Source organism: Kogia breviceps, chromosome 10 (genome assembly GCF_026419965.1).
Source record: "Kogia breviceps isolate mKogBre1 chromosome 10, mKogBre1 haplotype 1, whole genome shotgun sequence".
NCBI lineage: Eukaryota > Metazoa > Chordata > Mammalia > Artiodactyla > Physeteridae > Kogia > Kogia breviceps.
In genome coordinates this window covers 105,429,465-105,447,793 of record NC_081319.1, presented here as the reverse complement: position 1 = coordinate 105,447,793, position 18,329 = coordinate 105,429,465, and the positions used below count along the sequence as shown (strand labels likewise).

The window sequence follows — 18,329 nt, the reverse complement described above, 5'->3', positions numbered from 1 at the left end:
GGCAGGGAAGGCTCCTCGCGGTCCTGGGGGGCGGGGTTCGGGGCCGTCGTGGGAGGGAGGGGCTGCTCGCCGTCCCTGGAGGGGAAATCCGTCACGACTCCGTCAGCCCGTCCCGTCAGGCCCGAGGCCCGAGGTCAGTGAGGCTCCTCCATCGTGTGTCCCCGCGTCCTGCCACACTCCCCGAGTCTCACTTCTCTGGGCGCCATCCCCTCACCTGTGAAGTGGGACGGTCTCACCTGGCTGGGTTATTGCTGGAAACGCTTCGCAAACCCCCAGGACCTGGGTCACGGTTTTACCCTCTTTGTTGAATGGATCCGAGTGTGTCAGCCCCTCCCTGGGCTTCCTGCTGTCCTGTCTGTCCTTCCGTCCCCTCTTTCCTCCAAGTCCCAGGCCCCTGCTGCGTCGTCTTAACCCTTGGCCTCTTCCTGCTGCTTCAGGTGGAGGAGTCCAGTCTTTCTGGTATGCGCGCGCCTTTCCAGAAGCCGGTGTTTCTCAGGTCAGTGGCTCTTAACTTCTGGTCGAATTGCTGGTGGAGCTTTTACAGGTTCCCCTCCCCAGGCTCAGGCTCAGGGGGCCGGAGGCCCAGGTTTTGTGGGGTTGGAAAGCCCCCCACGTGCTTCTCAGCACAGCCAAGGCCGAGGACTACAGGCAAAGGACTCTCTGATCTTTGGGGTCCACGTGGACCCCTTTTGTCATGAGAGGCGGACGGTTTCGGGCCCTATGACACGGTTCATGCGATGCGTGGCAAGTGCCGTGTCGAGCCAGCGCAGGCAGCCAGAGCGGTGACGCGTTGGCCGGGATGGAAAGGCCCTTACGGGGACCAGGTCTGGGGCTCAGGACGTTAACCTGCAGGGCCCTGGCCGGTCGTGTTTGGAAGCACAGCGGCACCTTTCTGGGAAGAGCAAGTAACGCAAAATCAGGGCTATGGACAGGAGAGTTTGGTATAAATACTTTATTAAAGAAATATTGCTTTCTTGTTAAAATACACGACATTAAAGAGAGCTCTGGGTTCTCAGTCTCTCCTGACCGAATCACAGTGTGAGAACAGTTTCCTCTCTAGGAACCTTCAGGCCACGGATTAGATTAGCAGGACATCCACACACAAGAGAAAAGAACTCTGAAATCTGCTGTTGCCCCCCATTTCTCGGGGTCTGCGAACGGCAGTTTGATGTCTCCTCTGCCTCTGCCCGCCTTTATGATGGGGAATCTGCAGGCAGAGAAGCCGCCCACGGTCCCCCGGGGGCAGAGCTGAGGCTGGGTTTACACAGGCGCTAAAGTAGGGACACAGCGAGACCTGAATCAACAGAGTTTATTACTCGTAGCCAGTGGTCATGAAATGCCCTTCACTGGATACCATCAGATGAGGTAGGGAAGGCATTCCAGAGGAAGTTTGTTTTGTTAACGGGGCAACATTTTTATTTCTGTACGTTTACACACAAATCTCCCCCAGGGTGTAATAGCTGTGACGTCATGCAGACAGGAGCGTGGACGGACGGGCAGGGCTGGGTGCAGGTCAGTGCTGGGAGCGGGCACCTCCAGGGGTCCCGTGCGAACGCGGGCCACACGGTCCTCACACGGAAACCTCCGGCCCGGGGCTGCGGGGCCACCGGGGCACCCCCGGCGGCACGCAGGCCGCACCGCGTCCGCACCGCCCTGTGGCCCAGGGGCTTGTCCTTTCGCGGCCCCTCAGCTGCCCTTCCCCTGGGCGGTTTCTTCCTCCTGCTGTTCTGTGGCCGGACCAGCTTGCCCGCTCCCCTGCCCCTAGTCGCAAGTGGGCATATAGTCTTTCAGAAAATGCAACATTTAAAACTTTTACTGTGGGTTTTGGGTGCTAATAGGCAGGGTATCGGATGAGTTGTTACTGATTTCCAGGCAGGAACAGAAGGCGGGAGGGTCACGTCTGTGCCTGACTCGTTGGAAGGGGGTCCTGGCTCCCGGCTGGCTGGGACGGAGGGCGCGGCGTGTGATGCCGGAGGAGGAGCTGGACCTCCCCGGGCAGCGGGCTGGGGGAGCTGTGCGGCGGACGTGCGGCGGCAGGCGCCTGAGAAGCGTCTCTCCGCTAAGCACGGAGGGACGGGGGCCGGGGGGTCCACGCGTGACTACGGGGGGGTCTCACGGAGCAAGGCAGGACCGGCCCCGGCTGGGCTTGGGGTTGCCTCGCCCGCGGGGTGTGGGGTCTCACGGGGCTCAGCCCACAGGAAGCTCTTCTGCTTTGGCCACGCTCACAGCTGTCCCTCAGGGGACCAGCCTGACCCAGGACCGCGGGAGGGGGCGCGGAGGAGCCAGGAACCTCCCTCCCTCACACCTGCCGGGCTTTGGTCCCGGGAGCCCCGCCCTCGCAGCCAGCTTCTCTTCTAGTCCAGCGGTTCTGACCGCTGCGGTCACAGTGCTGGGCTCTGTGGGACCAGCGTCTACTGCTGTTGCTTACGACGGACCTCGGACCTTGGAACGGGGGTCTGGGAGTGCCGCGCCCGCCTTCCTGGAGGTGCCGGCCGGCCCCTGCGGCTTGAGCACGATCCCTAAAGGTCTGCACGGCCAGCAGGAGGGCACGCACGGCCTGGGGTCCGGCGAGCAGCCTGGCCGCAAGGTGTCCTAGCGCTGGGGTGATGGGTGCAGACACACCTGGCAGGTGTGGCAGGTGTGGCCCAGGGAGCCCGCTGGCCCTGCGCCGCACGTCCCGCCCTGGCCCGGGGACCCTGCAGCCGGCACGCTGAGAGAGGCTGAGGGGCTTCCCAGGTTTGGCACTCGAGCTGCACAGGTGTGAAGAAAGGCCTTGTAGATTAGGTGAATGAGGACGGACGCTGAAACACAGAACAGACGTGACTCAAGACGCCAGGCAGGGGGCCACGAGGAGCTGGGCCAGAGGCCCCGGGACCGTGCGGTGTAGCTGCCGGCGCTATACAGGCCTGCGGGTCTGCTCACTGCCTCGCGACGCTCTCGCCGACACAGCGGCTCCTCCCTGTGGCCGCCAGCTTGTAGGGGCGCCGTGGCAGGATGCTAAGACAGACAGACAGACTGGTGGGGACAGGAGGCGAGCGGGGATGCGGTCCGCCTCTCTCTCGGGCCTCAGAGTCTGAGCAGCCGTGGGCCGGGAGTCCCCTCGCTGCTTCCCACGGAGCCGGGGCCACGCCTTCCCTGGAAGAAGAGCCCACGGCAGGCGCACCGTGGGGAGGTGGACCCTTCCAGGAAGAACCAGGCTGTCCCGGTGCTGCCACAAGGCAGTGCCTGCCTGGCCGGCGAGGGCTGTTCCTCAGCATCTGCCGCGTTTCCTCTGAAACGGCTCCAGACAGGTGCAGAGAGCCTGACCTGGAAAGGCAGGGGGACGAAGTGAGGAACACGACGAAACCCTCGGACACTGGGGACGGGGTGGGGCTCGAGCTTTGGTGAGTTATTGCTTCTCTCAGTTGGTCTTGATGCTCTCGGAGGCTGCGGTCAGCTGGGCTCCCCGGTGAGGGGCCCGCTCCTTGCCCCAGGCCCAGCTCTGTGCTGATGGAAGCAGAGGGTACAGGGCCATCCCCCGCGGGCTCTGGGCTCTCCGCCGGCGGCCAGTGGAGCCGAGGCCTCCAAGCTGGTGATTTCTGCGCGGCGTGTGCTTGGGAGGTGGCTGACGGGCCGTATTTGCAAGAGCACCGCTCCCTCCTGGGGGGCTGCCTTAGTTGCCTATTTAGTTATTTTCCTATTGGTTTTCATTGAGGAAGTAGCCGTGTGTTCACGTCGTGCTGGTAGAAAAGCTGACTGCAAGAGGGGACTTTCCTGCTGGAGCTGAACCGGTAGGAGGGGTGATGACACTAACTTGTCTCTGACTCGACGCGTCTGCTACTTGGGAGCTGAGCTGGGCAGACCTGCCTTGGAAGACCGTGGCGATGCCGTCACCAATCAGGATTTCTAATGAAATGGTTAAGCTTCTCCCCCAAAGAGCTTCCAGCATGAAGTATAAAAGGATGATCCTGCAGGAAAGACTGAGCTGGTTTAAATGGTGCTGTGAGCTGCTTTCCCCCAGCACATGGAGCGGAAGGTCTTGCCTTACAGAAAACCCCTTAGAACCCGTACACGGACTCCAGCAAAACCCTAACCATCTACGTTTCAGTCTGAATAAAAGCGCGCAGCTGTGGGAGTGCTCCGGACGGTGGCGGGTCGGTCTCTGTGCGCGGCCTCGGGGACAGCTGGCTCTGAGGGCGCAGCCGACCTCCCGGGGAGCCTGGGCTGCGCGGTCCTTACGCGTGTCCCCGGCCACCGCGTCCCCCTTCCCGAGGAGGAGGCTCCGTTTCGAGATCCGTGAAGGGAAGGGAATAAAGTGCTTCTTGTAAAAATGACCGAAATAAATACAAACGTTTAATGGCAGACAGGAAAATCCTTGAAGGGTCGTTGCAGAGTCCGCTTCCTCAAACACGGGCTCCTTGGGGGTCCCCACGCCGGCCTCTCAGCAGGGTGGGCTTGCCCGGCCCGCCCCCAGGGCCCCCTACATGGGCCGCCCGCCGTTGGCCGTGGCGCCGTCCGGCAGCCCGGCGGCCGCGGCGTGCAGCCCCGAGTAGTCCTTGAGCTCGGCGTTGGTGAGCAGCAGCGGCTGCTCCGCGCGCCTGGCCGGCAGCAGGGGCTGCCGCGTGTAGTGCTCGCCGTCGGGGATGCTCTCGGGCAGGTTCTGGTCCCGGCTCTCGGGCAGCAGCAGGAGGCAGATGATGCAGATGAGCGTGCAGCAGGCGAAGATGATGTGGTGCAGGAAGTAGCCCTTCTGGTTGTGCAGCTCGATGATGGGCGCCGTCAGCATGCCGAAGCCCGCGCTGGCCAGCACCAGCCCCAGGCCGCCGCACCTGCGGGGAGCGCACGGGTCGGCGGCGGGTCGGGCCCACGGGCACCGGCGCGCGGCCGGCTCCCCCCAGCCCCCTTCACCTCCTGCATCTGCTGCCACCGCTATTCAGTGAACATTCTCCTCGCCGGCCCAAAACTTCTCTCACTTCATCTAGTTTGAAAGGTGACTGTAATAAACACCACCGTAAGGGGACAACCGGCCTCACTGGCCGCGAATAAGGTAACATTTTGTTTCTCAACGCTGTTTCAATTTACACTGTTTGTCGGAGGCTCGCTCTTCATTTAGAAGCGGCCGGGGGTTAAAGAAGGCATTAAGGAGCTGCCGAGGTGGTGGAGCCGAAAGACCCCCCAGCTCGCCTCTTCCCGTGGGCACGCCGGACTCAGCTGTGCGCGGAGCAACCATCGACGAAAAGGACCAGAGCCTGCCGGAAAAGATCTACAACTGAAGACGTGAAGGAGGAGCCACGATGAGACAGGTAAGAGGAGCAGACGTGCGAGGTGATCAAGGCTCATGACCTCCACCGGGTGGGCGACCCACACACTGGAGAGCAATTACATTGCGGGGGTTCTCCCACGGGAGACAGTTCTGAGCCGCACGTCGGGCTCCGTAGCCTGCGGGTCCTGTACCAGGAAGACGGGCCCCCAGGGCGTGTGGCTCGAAGGCCAGGGATGGGGGGCTTTCAGGGGTCCCAGAGGACTGGGGGAAACAGAGACTCTGTTGTTACAGGGAATACACAAAATCCCACGTGCACTGGGATCAAGGGCAAAGCAGTAACTTGATAGAAGCCTGGGCCAGACATACCTGCGGGACTTGGAGGGTCTCCCGGACAGGCAAGGGGGCAGCTGCAGCTCACCCTGGGGACATAGATGCTGGTGGCAGACATATTTGGGAGCTTTCTACCACGGGGACGCTGGTGCTGGCGACCACCATCTTGGCTCATGAGCTCCGAGACCTGGTCCCACCCAACCGCTTGTAGGTGCCAGTGCTGGGACGCCTTGAGCCAACCAGCCGACCAGCAGGGTGGGAACACAGCCCCACCCCTTGGTGGACAGGCTGCTTAGAGACTTCCTGAGCACACAGCCACCTCTGGACACGGCCCTGCCCAGCAGAGGGCCAAGATTCAGCTCCACCCACCAGCTGACAGGCGCCGGCCCCTGCTGCTAGGAAGCCTGCACGAGCCTCTAGACCAGTCTCACCCACCACAGGGCAGAAACCAGAAGCAAGAAAACCACAATCCTGCAGCTTGCAGACCTCAGCTGCTCACAGCAGGCCCATGCAAGCTTCTGGACACCTTGGACCCCATACCCAACTGTGTTAGGTACTGGCCCCAGCCACCAGCGATCTTACACCAGCTCTGAGATCCCTGGGCCCTGCAGCCAGACTCCAGGACCCAGCTCTGCCTGCCAGCAGTCTGGCACTAACCCCAGGACCTGGCTTCACCCACCAGTAGGGGGTCAACAGCTCCAGAGTCGCCTGGACCCCGACTTCACCCATCAGTGACCCAGCACTAGCCCCAGGGTCCCCGGGGATTCACAGTCAAGGCCCCACCAACCAGTGGCCTCCACGCAAGGCAGAACTTGGCAGTCAACCACGCCGGGTGCCAACTAAGCCCACCAGACCACCCACATAGCCCTCCAGAACAGAAGGAGCCACGCAGCCCTCACAGGGGGCACCCCTAGAGCGCACAGCCTGGGTGATGGGGGGAGCATGCTGCTGGGATGCGTAGGATGTCCCTGCAGAGGCCACTCCTCTGAGGTCGAGAAGCGTGACCTACCACATACATACTGTACAGACAGCACCTCAGACAAGATCGGGTGGCAGAGACATGCTGCAGACGGAGGAACAAAATAACCCCCAGGGGAACAACTGAGTGAGGTGGAGACAGGCAGTCTCTACCCAAGAGAGTCCAGAACGACGACAGTGAAGGTGCTGCAAGAACTCGGGAGAAGGACGGACGCACAGAGCAAGGAGTTAAAAGCTTTTAACAAAGAGTCAGAAAATACAAAGAACAACCAGACAGAGATGAAGACTGCAGGAGTTGAAGTGAAGGGGTCAGCGGCAGAGCCAGTGCTGCAGAGCATCAGTGAGCTGGAAGGCAGAGCCGTGGGCGCCACGCTGCCACCGAGCAGAACAAAGAATGCGAAGAAGTGAGGGCAGCGTGAGAACCTCTGGGACAACACCAGGCGCACCTAATACTTGCATTATAGGGGGGTCCCAGAAGGAGGAGAGAGAGAAAGGGGCACAGAACATATCTGAAGACATAACCACTGAAGACTTACTTAACCTGGGAAAGGAAACAGACATCAAGGTCCAGGAAGCACAGAGAGTCCCAAACAGGATCAACCCAAAGAGGACCACACCAAGACACGCTGCAATTGAAATACCAAAAAATAATAAAAATAGAATATTAAAAGCAGCAAGAGAAAAGCAACAAATAACATATAAGGGAACTCGCATAAGGCTATCAGCTGGTTTTTCCAGTGGAAACTGCAGGCCAGAAGGGAATGGCATGATACATTTTAAATGATGAAGGGACAAAACCTACAACCAAGAATACTCTACCCAGCAAGGCTCTCGTTCATATTTGACGGAGAGATCAAAGCTTTACAGACAAGCAAAAACGAAAGAGTTCAGCACCACCAAACCAACTTTACAACAGATGTTAAAGGGACTTCTCTAGAAGAAAAATAAATGGCTACAACTAGAAACAAGAAAACTATGAAATGGAAAAACTAAGTGGTGGTAAGGGCAAACATATAGTAAAGGTAGGAAGTCATCCACAAACAAAGCTAGTAGGGGGGTTAAAAGACAGAAGTAGTAAAATCATCTGTATCCACAAGCAGTTAAGGGATGCACAAAACAATGAGATGTAAAATATGATATCAAAAACAGTCATCACGAGGGGAGAAGAGTACAAAGGCAGGGTTTTCTTTTTTTTTTTTTTCCAGTATGCGGGCCTCTCACTGCTGTGGCCTCTCCCATTGCGGAGCACAGGCTCCGGACGCACAGGCTCAGCAGCCATGGCTCACGGGCCCAGCCGCTCCGTGGCACGTGGGATCCTCCCGGACTGGGGCACGAACCTGTGTCCCCTGTGTTGGCAGGCGGACTCTCAACCACTGTGCCACCAGGGCAGGCGGACTCTCAACCACTGTGCCACCAGGGAAGCCCTTTTGTTTGTTTTTTAAAAATTTAGTTTTGGCTGCATTGGGTCTTTGTTGCTGCACGCGAGCTTTCTCTAGTTGCAGTGAGTGGGGGCTGTTCTTTGTTGCAGTGCACGGGCTCATTGCGGTGGCTTCTCTCGTTGCAGAGCACAGACTCTAGGCTCGCAGGCTCAGTAGTTGTGGTGCAAGGGCTTAGTTGCTCCACAGCATGTGGGATCTTCCTGGACCAGGGCTCAAACCCTTGTCCCCTGCGTTGGCAGGTGGATTCCCAACCACTGTGCCACCAGGGAAGTCCCAAATGCAGAGTTTTAGAAGTATATTTGAAATTAAGAGATCAGCACCTTTAAACAGTCACATGTATATATACAGACTGCTATATAAAAACCTCATGGCAACTACAAGTCAAAAATCTGTAATAGATACACCCATAAAAAAGAAAAAAGGAATCCAAACATAACACTACAGATAGTCATCAAATCACAAGACAAAAAAACCAAAGAAGAAAGGGGGATAAAGACCTCCAGAAACAAATCCAAAACGATGAACAAAATGGCCGTCGAACATACATATTGATAATTACCTTGAGTGTAAATGGACTAAGTGTTCCAACCAAAAGACACAGGCTCGCTGAATGGATACAAAAACAAGACCCGTACATATGCTGTCTACAAGAGACCCACTTCAGACCTAGGGACACATACAGACTGAAAGTGAGGGGGATGGGAAAGGTATTCCATGCAAATGGACATGAAAAGAAAGCTGGAGTAGCAATACTCATATCAGACAAAATGGACTTTAAGGAACACCACATTATGGATAAAATGATCAATCCAAACAGAAGATACAACCATTGTAAATATATATGCACCCAACCCAGGAGCACCTCAATATATAAGGCAAATGTTAACAGACATAAAGGGATAAATTGACAGTAACACAATAATAGGGGACTTTAACAGACCACTCACATCAATGGACAGATCATCCAGACAGAAAATCAATAAGAAAACACTGACCCTAAATGACACATGAGACCAGATACACTTAATTGATTATATTATATAAAGAGAGCATTCCATCTGAAAGCAGCAGAATACACATTCTTTCCAAGTGCATATGGAACGTTGTCCAGCACAGATCACATGCTAGGCCCTAAAACAAGCCTCAGGAAATTTAATAAAATTGAAATCATATCCGGCAGCTTTTCTGACCACAAAACTATGATATTAGAAATCAACTACAAGAAAAGAACTGCAGAAAACACAAGCACAAGGAGGCTAAACAATATGCAACTAAACAACCAATGGATCACTGAAGAAATTAAAGAGGAAACAAAAAAATACCTAGACACAAATGAAAATGAAAACAGAAGAATTCAAAACCTATGGAACACAGCAAAAGCAGTTCTAAGAGGTAAGTTTACAGTGATACGAGCTCAGGAAATAAAAATTTCAAATGAACAACCTAACCATACTCCTAAAGGAACTAGAGAAAGAAGAACAAACAAAACCCAAAGTTAGTAGAAGGAATGAAATCATAAAAATCAGCAGAAATAAATGAAATAGAGACTAAAAAAAATAGAAAAGATCAACGAAACTAAAAGCTGGTTCTTTGAAAAGATAAACAAGATTGTTGATAAACCTTTATTAGCCAGACTCATCAAGAAAAAAAGGGAGAGGGCCCAAATCAATAAAATCATAAATGATAAAGAAGTTTCAACCGACACCACAGACATACAAAGGACCATAAGAGACTGCTGTGAACAACTATATGCCAATAATAGTAGTCAACCTAGAAGAAATGGGCAAATTCCTGAGTACAATCTCCCAAGACTGAACCAGGAAGAAACAGAAAATATGAACAGATCAATTACCAGTAATGAAAGTGTATCAGTAATTTTAAAACTCCCAAAACACAAAAAAGTGCAGGACTAGATAGCTTCACAGGTGAATTCTATCAAACATTTAGAGAAGAGCTAACCCCCATCCTCCTCAAAGTATTCCAAAAAAATTGCAGAGGAAGGAACATTTCCAAATTCATTCTATGAGGCCACCATCACCCTGATACCAAAACCAGACAAAAATATCATAAAGTTAAAGGCTGCTGATCAACACTGATGTAAAAAATCCTCAACGAAACATTAGCAAACCAAATCCAACAATACATTAAAAGGATCATACACCACAATCAAGTGGGACTTATCCCAGGGATGCAAGGGTTTTTCAATATCTGCAAGTCACTGTGATACACCACACTGACAAATTGAAGAATAAAAACCATATGATTATCTCCATAGATGCAGAAAAAGCTTTTGACCAAACTCAACACCGATTTATGATAAAAACTCTGGAAAGTGGGCATAGAGGGAACATACCTCAACATAGTAAAGGCCATATATGACAAACCCACAGCTAGCATCATACTCAACAATGAAAAGCTGAAAGCATTTCCTGTAAGATCAGGAACAAGACATACCCAGTCTGGCAACTTTTATTCAATATAGTTTTGGAAATCTTAGCCACAGCACTCAGAGAAGAAAAAGAATCCAAATTGGAAAGGAAGAAGTAAAACTGTCACTCTTTGTGGATGACATGATACTATAAATATATATAGAAAATCCTAAAGATGTCACGAGGAAACTGTGGAGCTCATCAATGAATTTGGTAAAGTTGCAAGATATAAAATTAATATACAGAAATCTGTTGCATTTCTATATACTAACAATGAACTATCAGAAAGAGAAATTAAGGAAACAATCTCATATACCATTGCAACATAGAGAATAAAATACTTAGGAATAAACCTACTCAGAAAACTGTAAGTCACTGATGAAAGAAATTGAAAACGACAAAAAGAGATGGAAAGATATATCGTGTTCTTGGATTGGGAGAATTAATATTGTCAAGATGACCATACTACCCAAGACAATCTACAGATTCAATGCAATGCCTATCAAAAATACCCATGGCATTTTTCACAGAACTAGAACAAATAATTTAAAAATTTTAATGGAAACGCAGGAGACCCTAAATAGCCAAAACAACCTTGAGAAAGAAGAACAGCTGGAAGAACCACACTCCCTGACTTAAGATCAGTGAAACAGAACAGAGAGCCCAGAAATAAACCCACGCTCTTATGGTCAATTAATCTATGACAAAGGAGCCAAGAGTGTACAATGGAGAAAAGACAGTCAAGGATTCTTTTCTGGAACATCCATGGCACACACTGTGCTTCATAAATGTTGGGATGCTGCAGATCAGATCACCCTGGTTCCTCGGCAAGAGGGCCACTGTCCCAGCGAATGGGGCAGAGTGAATATGATGACCCTTAAAAAGAGCGTTGTGACTGACGCCACCTGGAAGGTGAATAAATGAGCACCTGAAATAGCTCTTCAGTCCTTGTGAGTCTGGCCACTCCAGGAAGCCACAGGAGGCTGCAAGGGATTATATGGGGCACCGGAAATAAAGGACCTGTTTCATGGGCCTTTGATACCAGTGAGACACCATTTTCTCTAAAACTGCCCATGTGGGACTTCCCTGGTGGCGCAGTGGCTAAGAATCCGCCTGTCGATGCAGGGGACACAGGTTTGAGCCCTGGTCCGGGAAGATCCCACATGCCGCAGAGCAACTAAGCCCGTGTGCCACAACTACTGAGCCCTCGTGCCACAGTTACTGAAGCCTGCATGCCTAGAGCCCGAGCTCAGCAACAAGAGAAGCCACCACAATGAGAAGCCCGCTCACCGCAATGAAGAGCAGCCCCCACTCGCCGCAACTAGAGAAAGCCCGCTCGCAGCAACAAAGACCCAACGCAGCCAAAAATAAATACATAATTAAACAAAACAAAACCGCCCAGGTGTCTGCCTGACCTTCCCGTGACCTGAGTGGGGTGGTGCTGATGAGCATGAGAGAGGCTTCCCTGCTCAGTGCAGTAAAGTGCTCCCGTGGTTAGTGCACAGGGACGTGAGTACACAGCCCACGAGGCATTCCTGAGCAAGAAGCCAGCTTCCCCTCAGAGTCCAGGTGAACTACGTCACGGTAGCAAGTCACGTCAAATGAGATGGAACGTATCTGATTTACAATAGGGTTCAATGACTTATTTTTAAAAAGTACCGACATATCTACAGATGCATATATGTAAAATGCAATTAAAATGCAATACGTGTACACATGCATATGTAATATGCAATATAGCCTTATGTATTTTTTTCCACAAAAGCAATTTTCTGTTGGTTTTCTATCAGGGAGACCTTGAAATTAGTAAGGTTATGAACAACTGTGGCAGAATCTGGTATTGCATTTTTGGATCTGTGTTTCTTTTAGAAATCTCAGTTTAGAGAATGGGATCATTACGTGCTTGGTTCTAAGGTGCTAACTTCATCTTTCTCCCCGCAAACGCTGACTCTGTACATTTTCTGCTTTTCTCCAGGTTGTCACGAGAGGGCAGCACACGCTCACGTTTAAACAGGAGAGCGGCAGCCGCCTCGATTTACAGATAAAGGAGAACCTGGAGCAAGGTGGCCTTCTAGTGCTTTCGGAGCGCAAAGGCTTTTACTGGTTGTCTTTATTTTACTAGTAATAATACCTAAATTACTTTGAGGATAGAAAGATAGGTATACAGGCAGACTTCTTAGAAGTAGCAAGCTTGACAAGAATTCTAGAATCTTCAGAAAAAAATAAAAATAAAGGAAAAAATGAAAAAAAAATAAACAACAAAAAAGCAAACAACAAAAAAGAATCTTCAAATCATTCTTTTAACCATGTTAATACCAGCGTCTTTAACACAGAAAACAAACCTCCTGTTGTCCATTTCCTTCTCTGTACTAAGTAGTCTTGACTACCTTTCTGTGAAGCCAAGGATGAACAAATATTCTGCCGATCTTTACAGAAATAAATATCACTACCAAAAATATTCAGGTAGGAATAATTACCACCACCAGTTGTCACTTACTGCAGCCAGACCCTCTGTGTACAGTCTGTCCCCCGTCAGTCCCCCGCCACGAGAAGGCCGTCGTGAGTAGTCTTGTCTTGGGGCAGAGATGAGCCCAGCTGAAGGACGTGCCCAAGGCCACGGAGGAATGCAGATTCCTGCCCGCTAAAGGCCCGAGTTGGGGGCTCTGGGGGGATGCGACCTGTATGCTTTGGCTGTCCCCCTCCTGCTGTTCAACAGTGAAGATTACCCATCATCCCCTCGGCCTGTGGTTACTCATTGAGCGTGTGTTATAAACGTTTATATATATATGTGATGCAAATTTTAAAACAAGCTAAACAACCCCACGTGTCACGTGACACACAGGCCATCTTTGTCCCTGGTGCCCGTTCCTGAGGCAAGTCTGCAGCAGTGACAGCGGGTGGGGTCCATTGGGCGTGGGTACAAGGAGGAACCAGAAGGAAGGTCTCCGGAAGGAAGATGCTCGGAGGAAGGGGTGGGCACCTGAGGGGAGGGAAGAGCTCAGCCGGAGAAGGGGGTGGGCAGCCAGGGAGCGGGAGAGGAGGTGTCAGGAGCTGAAGTGGCCCGTCTCCTCAGGCAAAGGAAACAAAAGCAAAAAGAAACAAATGGGACCTAATTTAACTTTCTAAAGTTAAAGATTTTGCACAGTAAAGGAAACCATGGACAAAATGAAAAGACAACCTTTAGATAGGGTCTGAATGGCAGACCCTATCTGCAAATGATATGTGACCAATAAGGGGTTGACATCCAAAATATATAAACGGCTCACACAACTCAACGTCAAAAACAAAACCCCGACTGAAACAACGGCACAAGAACTGATGGGCGTTTTTCCAAAGAAGAAATGCAGGTGGGCGACAGGCACGTAAAAAGATGTTCAACGTTGCTAGTCATCAGGGAGATGCAAATCAAAACCACCATGAGGTATCACCTTATACCTGTCAGAATGGCCGTCATCAAAAAGAACACAGGTTAAAACATGTTGACAAGGACATGGAGAAAAGAGAACCCTCGTACACTGTTGGTGGGAATGTGAAATGGTGCAGCCACTATGGAAACCAGTATGGAGGCTTCTCAAAAAAACTAAAAATAGAACTACCATATGATCCAGTAATTCCACTTTTGGGTATATATCCAAAACAACCGAAAATACTAATTCAAAAAGATACATGCACCTCTGTGTTCGCAGCAGTATTATTTACAATAGCCAAGACGTGGAAGCAACCGAAAGGTCTACTGACAAATAAAGAAGATGCGGTACACATATGCAGTGGAATATTACTCAGCCATCAAAAAGAATGAAATTTTGCCATTTGCAACATGGATGGACTTGGAGGGCATTATGCTAAGTGAAACAAGTTAGGGAAAGACAAATACTGTATGATATCACTTAGATTTGGAATCTAAAAAATACAACAAACTAGGGAACATAACAAAAAGGAAACAGACTCACAGATACAGAGAACAAACTAGTTAGTAGTTACCGGTGGGGAGCAGGGAGGGGCGACATAGGAGCAGGGGGTGAGAGGTACCAACTGTTAGGTAGGAAACAAGCTACGAGGACGTACTGTACAACACGGGGCCTACCGCCAGTATTTTGTAATTTACCTTTAAATTGCTATATATTAACCTTCAAAAATTGTGAACCACTGTGTTGTACACACCTGAAACGTAAAATTGTATATCAACTATATCTCAATAAAAAAGGAAGAAATACCCCGCAGCCGGGCCCCGGCGCTCAGGGAGCCTGAGGAGGTGTCGGGAGGTGAGGGTTCTGTCCCTGCCACCAGCGCCTGCCCCCCACCCCCGCCCCGCCCTGTGAGGGCACAGGGAGACAGCGAGGCCGCAGGGACCCGGCTGCAGCTTCCAGCTGACACCGGGTCTGCCGCTCCAAAGCCGCCAGCTGCCCCTGCGCCGCCGAGGCCCGAGGGGAGGGTGCCGAGAAGCGCCTGCTGTGGCCGCAGCCGCAGGGAGGGCGCCGTCAGCGTCTGGGTGGGCGCGCCGGGCAGCTGTCACACGTGGACAGCCGACGTCCCCCGGGCTCTGCAAAGGAGTTCTTACCCTCTTCTTTGCTTCTCGTTAGCCAACCCCTAACCTTTGCTACTGTTCTCGTTCAGAGGGTGTGTTTCTAACACCGTGCTGTAGAAAAGGCTAGTTTTGTACTAGGCAACATGAAGCTCGCAGACCTGAGCGGGCCCTCCCAGCTCCTCCTGGCTCACCCGTGAGAAGTCGGGGGAGGGCAGGAAGTCCATTTCCTCCCAGTGACTCCGTGGGACTGTCCCTGGGTGGGCATGCAAGGGAGGGCCGGGACGAGGGGTGTCCAGCAGGGAGAGTGACTCACCGGGAACACCAGAGAGCCCCCCCCCCCACCGCCGCCCGGACCTCATCTCCTTCCTCTGCAACTATAAACGCATCACCTAGGGTCAAGTGAACATGTTTTCTAGCTTGTCATCCTGGCAGGCTGACCCCGAGAACATTTTCTATCCCCAAAATAATCTTTGTAGGTTTGCCTCAGAGAGAAAAAGGATACTGCATTTCCTTCAGTTTAGCTTGTTTAGCTTTTTTCAGCAAAATCTAATGATTCACGAGGTCTGCGGACTGCTGGAGGGGAGGGTGGCCACCCGCCGAGAAAGACACAACCATGCAAAGGTCTGACCTCGACTTCTGGTCTCCTGAAAGAGTCCTCCTTGCTGGGCTCCTTGGTAAAGGAAGGACATTAACTGGGTAAAGAAAGACACCGAGGGGCTGCTGTCTGCCTGGGGCGCGTTGCAGCGTCCCGCATGAAATGAGCTCCAGGCTCACTTCCCGTGTCAGATTAAGCAGAGGGTTGAACCAGGGTGAATTACTTGGCATTTGCTTGCTTTCTCTTAAATGCACAATCCCCTGGCATTTTATTCCCTGGGTATGGGGCAGCCTTCGGGCTTGGCGTCTGTATGTAAGAATCCAGGAGGATGAATCAGAGAGTGAGGCCAGTGAAGACGCTGCGTGAGCGTGACGCCTGCAGACGTGGGCCTCCTCCCAGAGCCCGGCACCAGGGGCCAGGTGGTCAGTCCCGGGCGTCCTGCCTGAATGGGACTGGCCCCTGCTTGTCGCCCACGTGGGAAAGGGAGGATGGAAGGGTGCCGTCATGCTGGCTTCTAGGCGGTACCCCACAGCCGATTAACTGCCACACTCCCAATTACACTTTGATAGAGCGTGTGCGCTGGGCAAGCTGATGACGTTCAGGAGCCTGAGCGAAAGTCACAACAGTTGCTGCCGGGGAGACGGCGTGATGGCAGGGAGGGGATGCCCTTTGCGAAAGGAAACCCTTCCGTGCTGCTGTAAGCTCGACAGCACCAGAGGATGCGCCCGCCCGCGTACCGCTGCCCGGGATGCTGCCGGACGGAGCAGAACCCCCCGCCTCACCAGGAGAGCAAAGGCAGCTGAGTGCAGGTCACCCCGCCTCTCAGAAAACGGACCCATCGCGGACTCCTGGGAGCCGGGCTGCACACTCAGCCTCTGCCGGACACACGGGGGGGGGGGGGTTTCTTAACCAATATTTGTCCAACAAATCAGTGATGTAACTTGCTGGGCTTTCTCTCTGAGGCCCTTCTTCGGACTTGAGACGCTGGCCTCTCAGGCCGGTAGAAAACCGAGGCCCTTTCTACTCTGCTTTCTACGTGAAACGGACTGTTTCCCGAGCCCTCCTAGGAGAGCGGACGGCGTTTGGGCTACAGCACAGGTCCAGACACAGCGGCCGCCCCACTTCACCGCTCCTTTTCCAGGCCCTGCCGTGCTGCCTGTGCCCCCAACGCTCCCCGTTCCTCCAGCTGCCTGGGCAGGACCCCGCGTCCAGCCCTCACCTGACTCTGGGTTCCCTGGGCTCAGGGCAGAACGGCGGTCCGCTCCGTGCCCGGCACGGGCCGCCGCTCGTCCGGAGGCCGGGGCAGAGCTGGTGGCTCATAGTCACCGGAAGCCCCGCCCGACGGGAAGCCCCGCCCCCGCGTCCTCAGAAGAAACACACGCCCCCGCACGGGCGGCCCGCCACGCACCTGATCACCGTGGGCGTGATCTCTGCGCAGAAGAACACACTGAGGCTCCCCGCCGCGTGGGAGGCGAACATGCCCACGATGGAGAAGGTGATGGAGAACTTGTCCTTGACACTCTCGCTCATTCCTGGGGGAGAACCAGGGGGCGGTGAGGCGGGCGGAGGGCGGCCCGGGGCCGACGAAGGGTCCTCCCCTCCTCCCCTCTGCCCGGATTGAGGTGCAGACCTGGGAGATGCGGCAGCACGTCCCGGGGTGGGAGGTCAGAGCCCTTTTGGCGGGAGCCTTTGTCGGGTCCCCCGGGAGTCCCTGCGGGTCTAAAACGTGGGGCTCCGGCTGACTCTGCTGGACGCCGTAGCCTCGAGCGGCCGGCAGGGAGGGGGGCCGGTCGTCTCCCCGACACTCTGGCAACGCCCTCCCGTCCAGCCTTCCGGCTCAGCTCCAGAGAACGGTCTCTGGTTCCAGAGCGCCTGGCCATCCTGGCCTCAGGCCTGACCAGTCCAATACAAGGGACGGGGCAGCCCAGGCTTGACTGAGGGGAAGGAGAACTCAACCCCAAGAGGAGAACTTATGGGCCCGGAGGGAACAAGCTGGGCCAACTTGAGCGTCTTGCCAGCGGCACCGGGTCTGACCTCACACCCAGGTGGCGCCGGGCGGGCACAGCAAGCTGCTGGGGTCCCACATTTGGGGGGCAGCCCAGTTCCCCACAAGGCGGCCCTGGGAGCCCTGGCGGCACGCGCTCGGTCAGGCCAGGCACGTGTGCGCAGCAGCGTCGCGTGCGGGGCAGCGGCTATGCCGTCCCAGAGGCCGAGAGCAGCGGGCGTGCGTGGCTCACGGGCGGGGATGGCTGCTTCCCCTGGCGGCGTAGGGCCCAGCCCAGGCCTGCCGCCAAGGCCGTGCACCGCAGTGGAGGCTGCTGGGCTGTGCTGGCCACTGGTGCCACGGGCAGGGGCGAGGGCAGCGTGCAAGCCAGGCACAAGGGGGCGGGGGCAGCCCGGCTTTCTAGAGGCGCGAGGGGCGGGAAGAACAAGTGGATATGCGTGTCGTGTCCAACCTACGGCCAACTTCAGCTGCAACTCTTGGGGTGAAAGGGGGAGGGGAGAGAGAGGAGAGGGAAACCACAGGTCTGTGAGTCTTTGTGAAAACGCCCTGCAGGGGCACTAAAGAAGGCGACAGTGCCACACGTGCGTTCGGCTCACCTGAGTCTGGATGCTGGCTGTATTTTCCGATCACTGGACCGCAGAAGCGGCGGCAGACGAGGAGGAAGGCGGGCGGGGAGGGGAGAGAGAGAGCAGGTCGGACGGAAGTCAGCACCGCGTGCTTCCACGTGACTGGTTTCTAAGCACAGCCCCTCCGGGACCAGCGGGGGTGGCCTTGCAGCCAGCCCGC

The 18,329-nt window shown here is 53.9% G+C and overlaps 1 protein-coding gene and 1 long non-coding RNA gene across 6 annotated transcripts in view; one reads left to right on the top strand and one right to left on the bottom strand.

Moving 5' to 3' along the window:
• Window positions 1-937: 937 nt before the first annotated feature.
• Window positions 938-18,329, bottom strand: part of SLC22A23 (solute carrier family 22 member 23) — a 144,210-nt gene continuing 126,818 nt past the window's right edge. For 2 of the 5 annotated variants that reach the window (XM_059076601.2, XM_067006835.1), the window contains 3 exons: window positions 18,140-18,172; window positions 16,947-17,070; window positions 938-4,808 (listed from right to left, as the gene is read on the bottom strand). In XM_059076601.2, coding sequence (XP_058932584.1) covers window positions 4,460-4,808; window positions 16,947-17,070; window positions 18,140-18,172 — 506 coding nt within the window. In that variant the 3' untranslated portion in view covers window positions 938-4,459. Of the gene's footprint in view, window positions 4,809-5,608; window positions 5,662-15,419; window positions 15,614-16,946; window positions 17,071-18,139; window positions 18,173-18,329 lie in introns of those variants that run through there. The other 3 variants (XM_067006834.1, XM_067006833.1, XR_010835199.1) reach the window with 3 other exon arrangements.
• On the top strand, window positions 4,892-14,638 carry LOC136792052 (uncharacterized). Its single transcript, XR_010835203.1, has 2 exons — window positions 4,892-5,282; window positions 12,394-14,638. It is a non-coding gene; the product is annotated as an uncharacterized lncRNA (long non-coding RNA).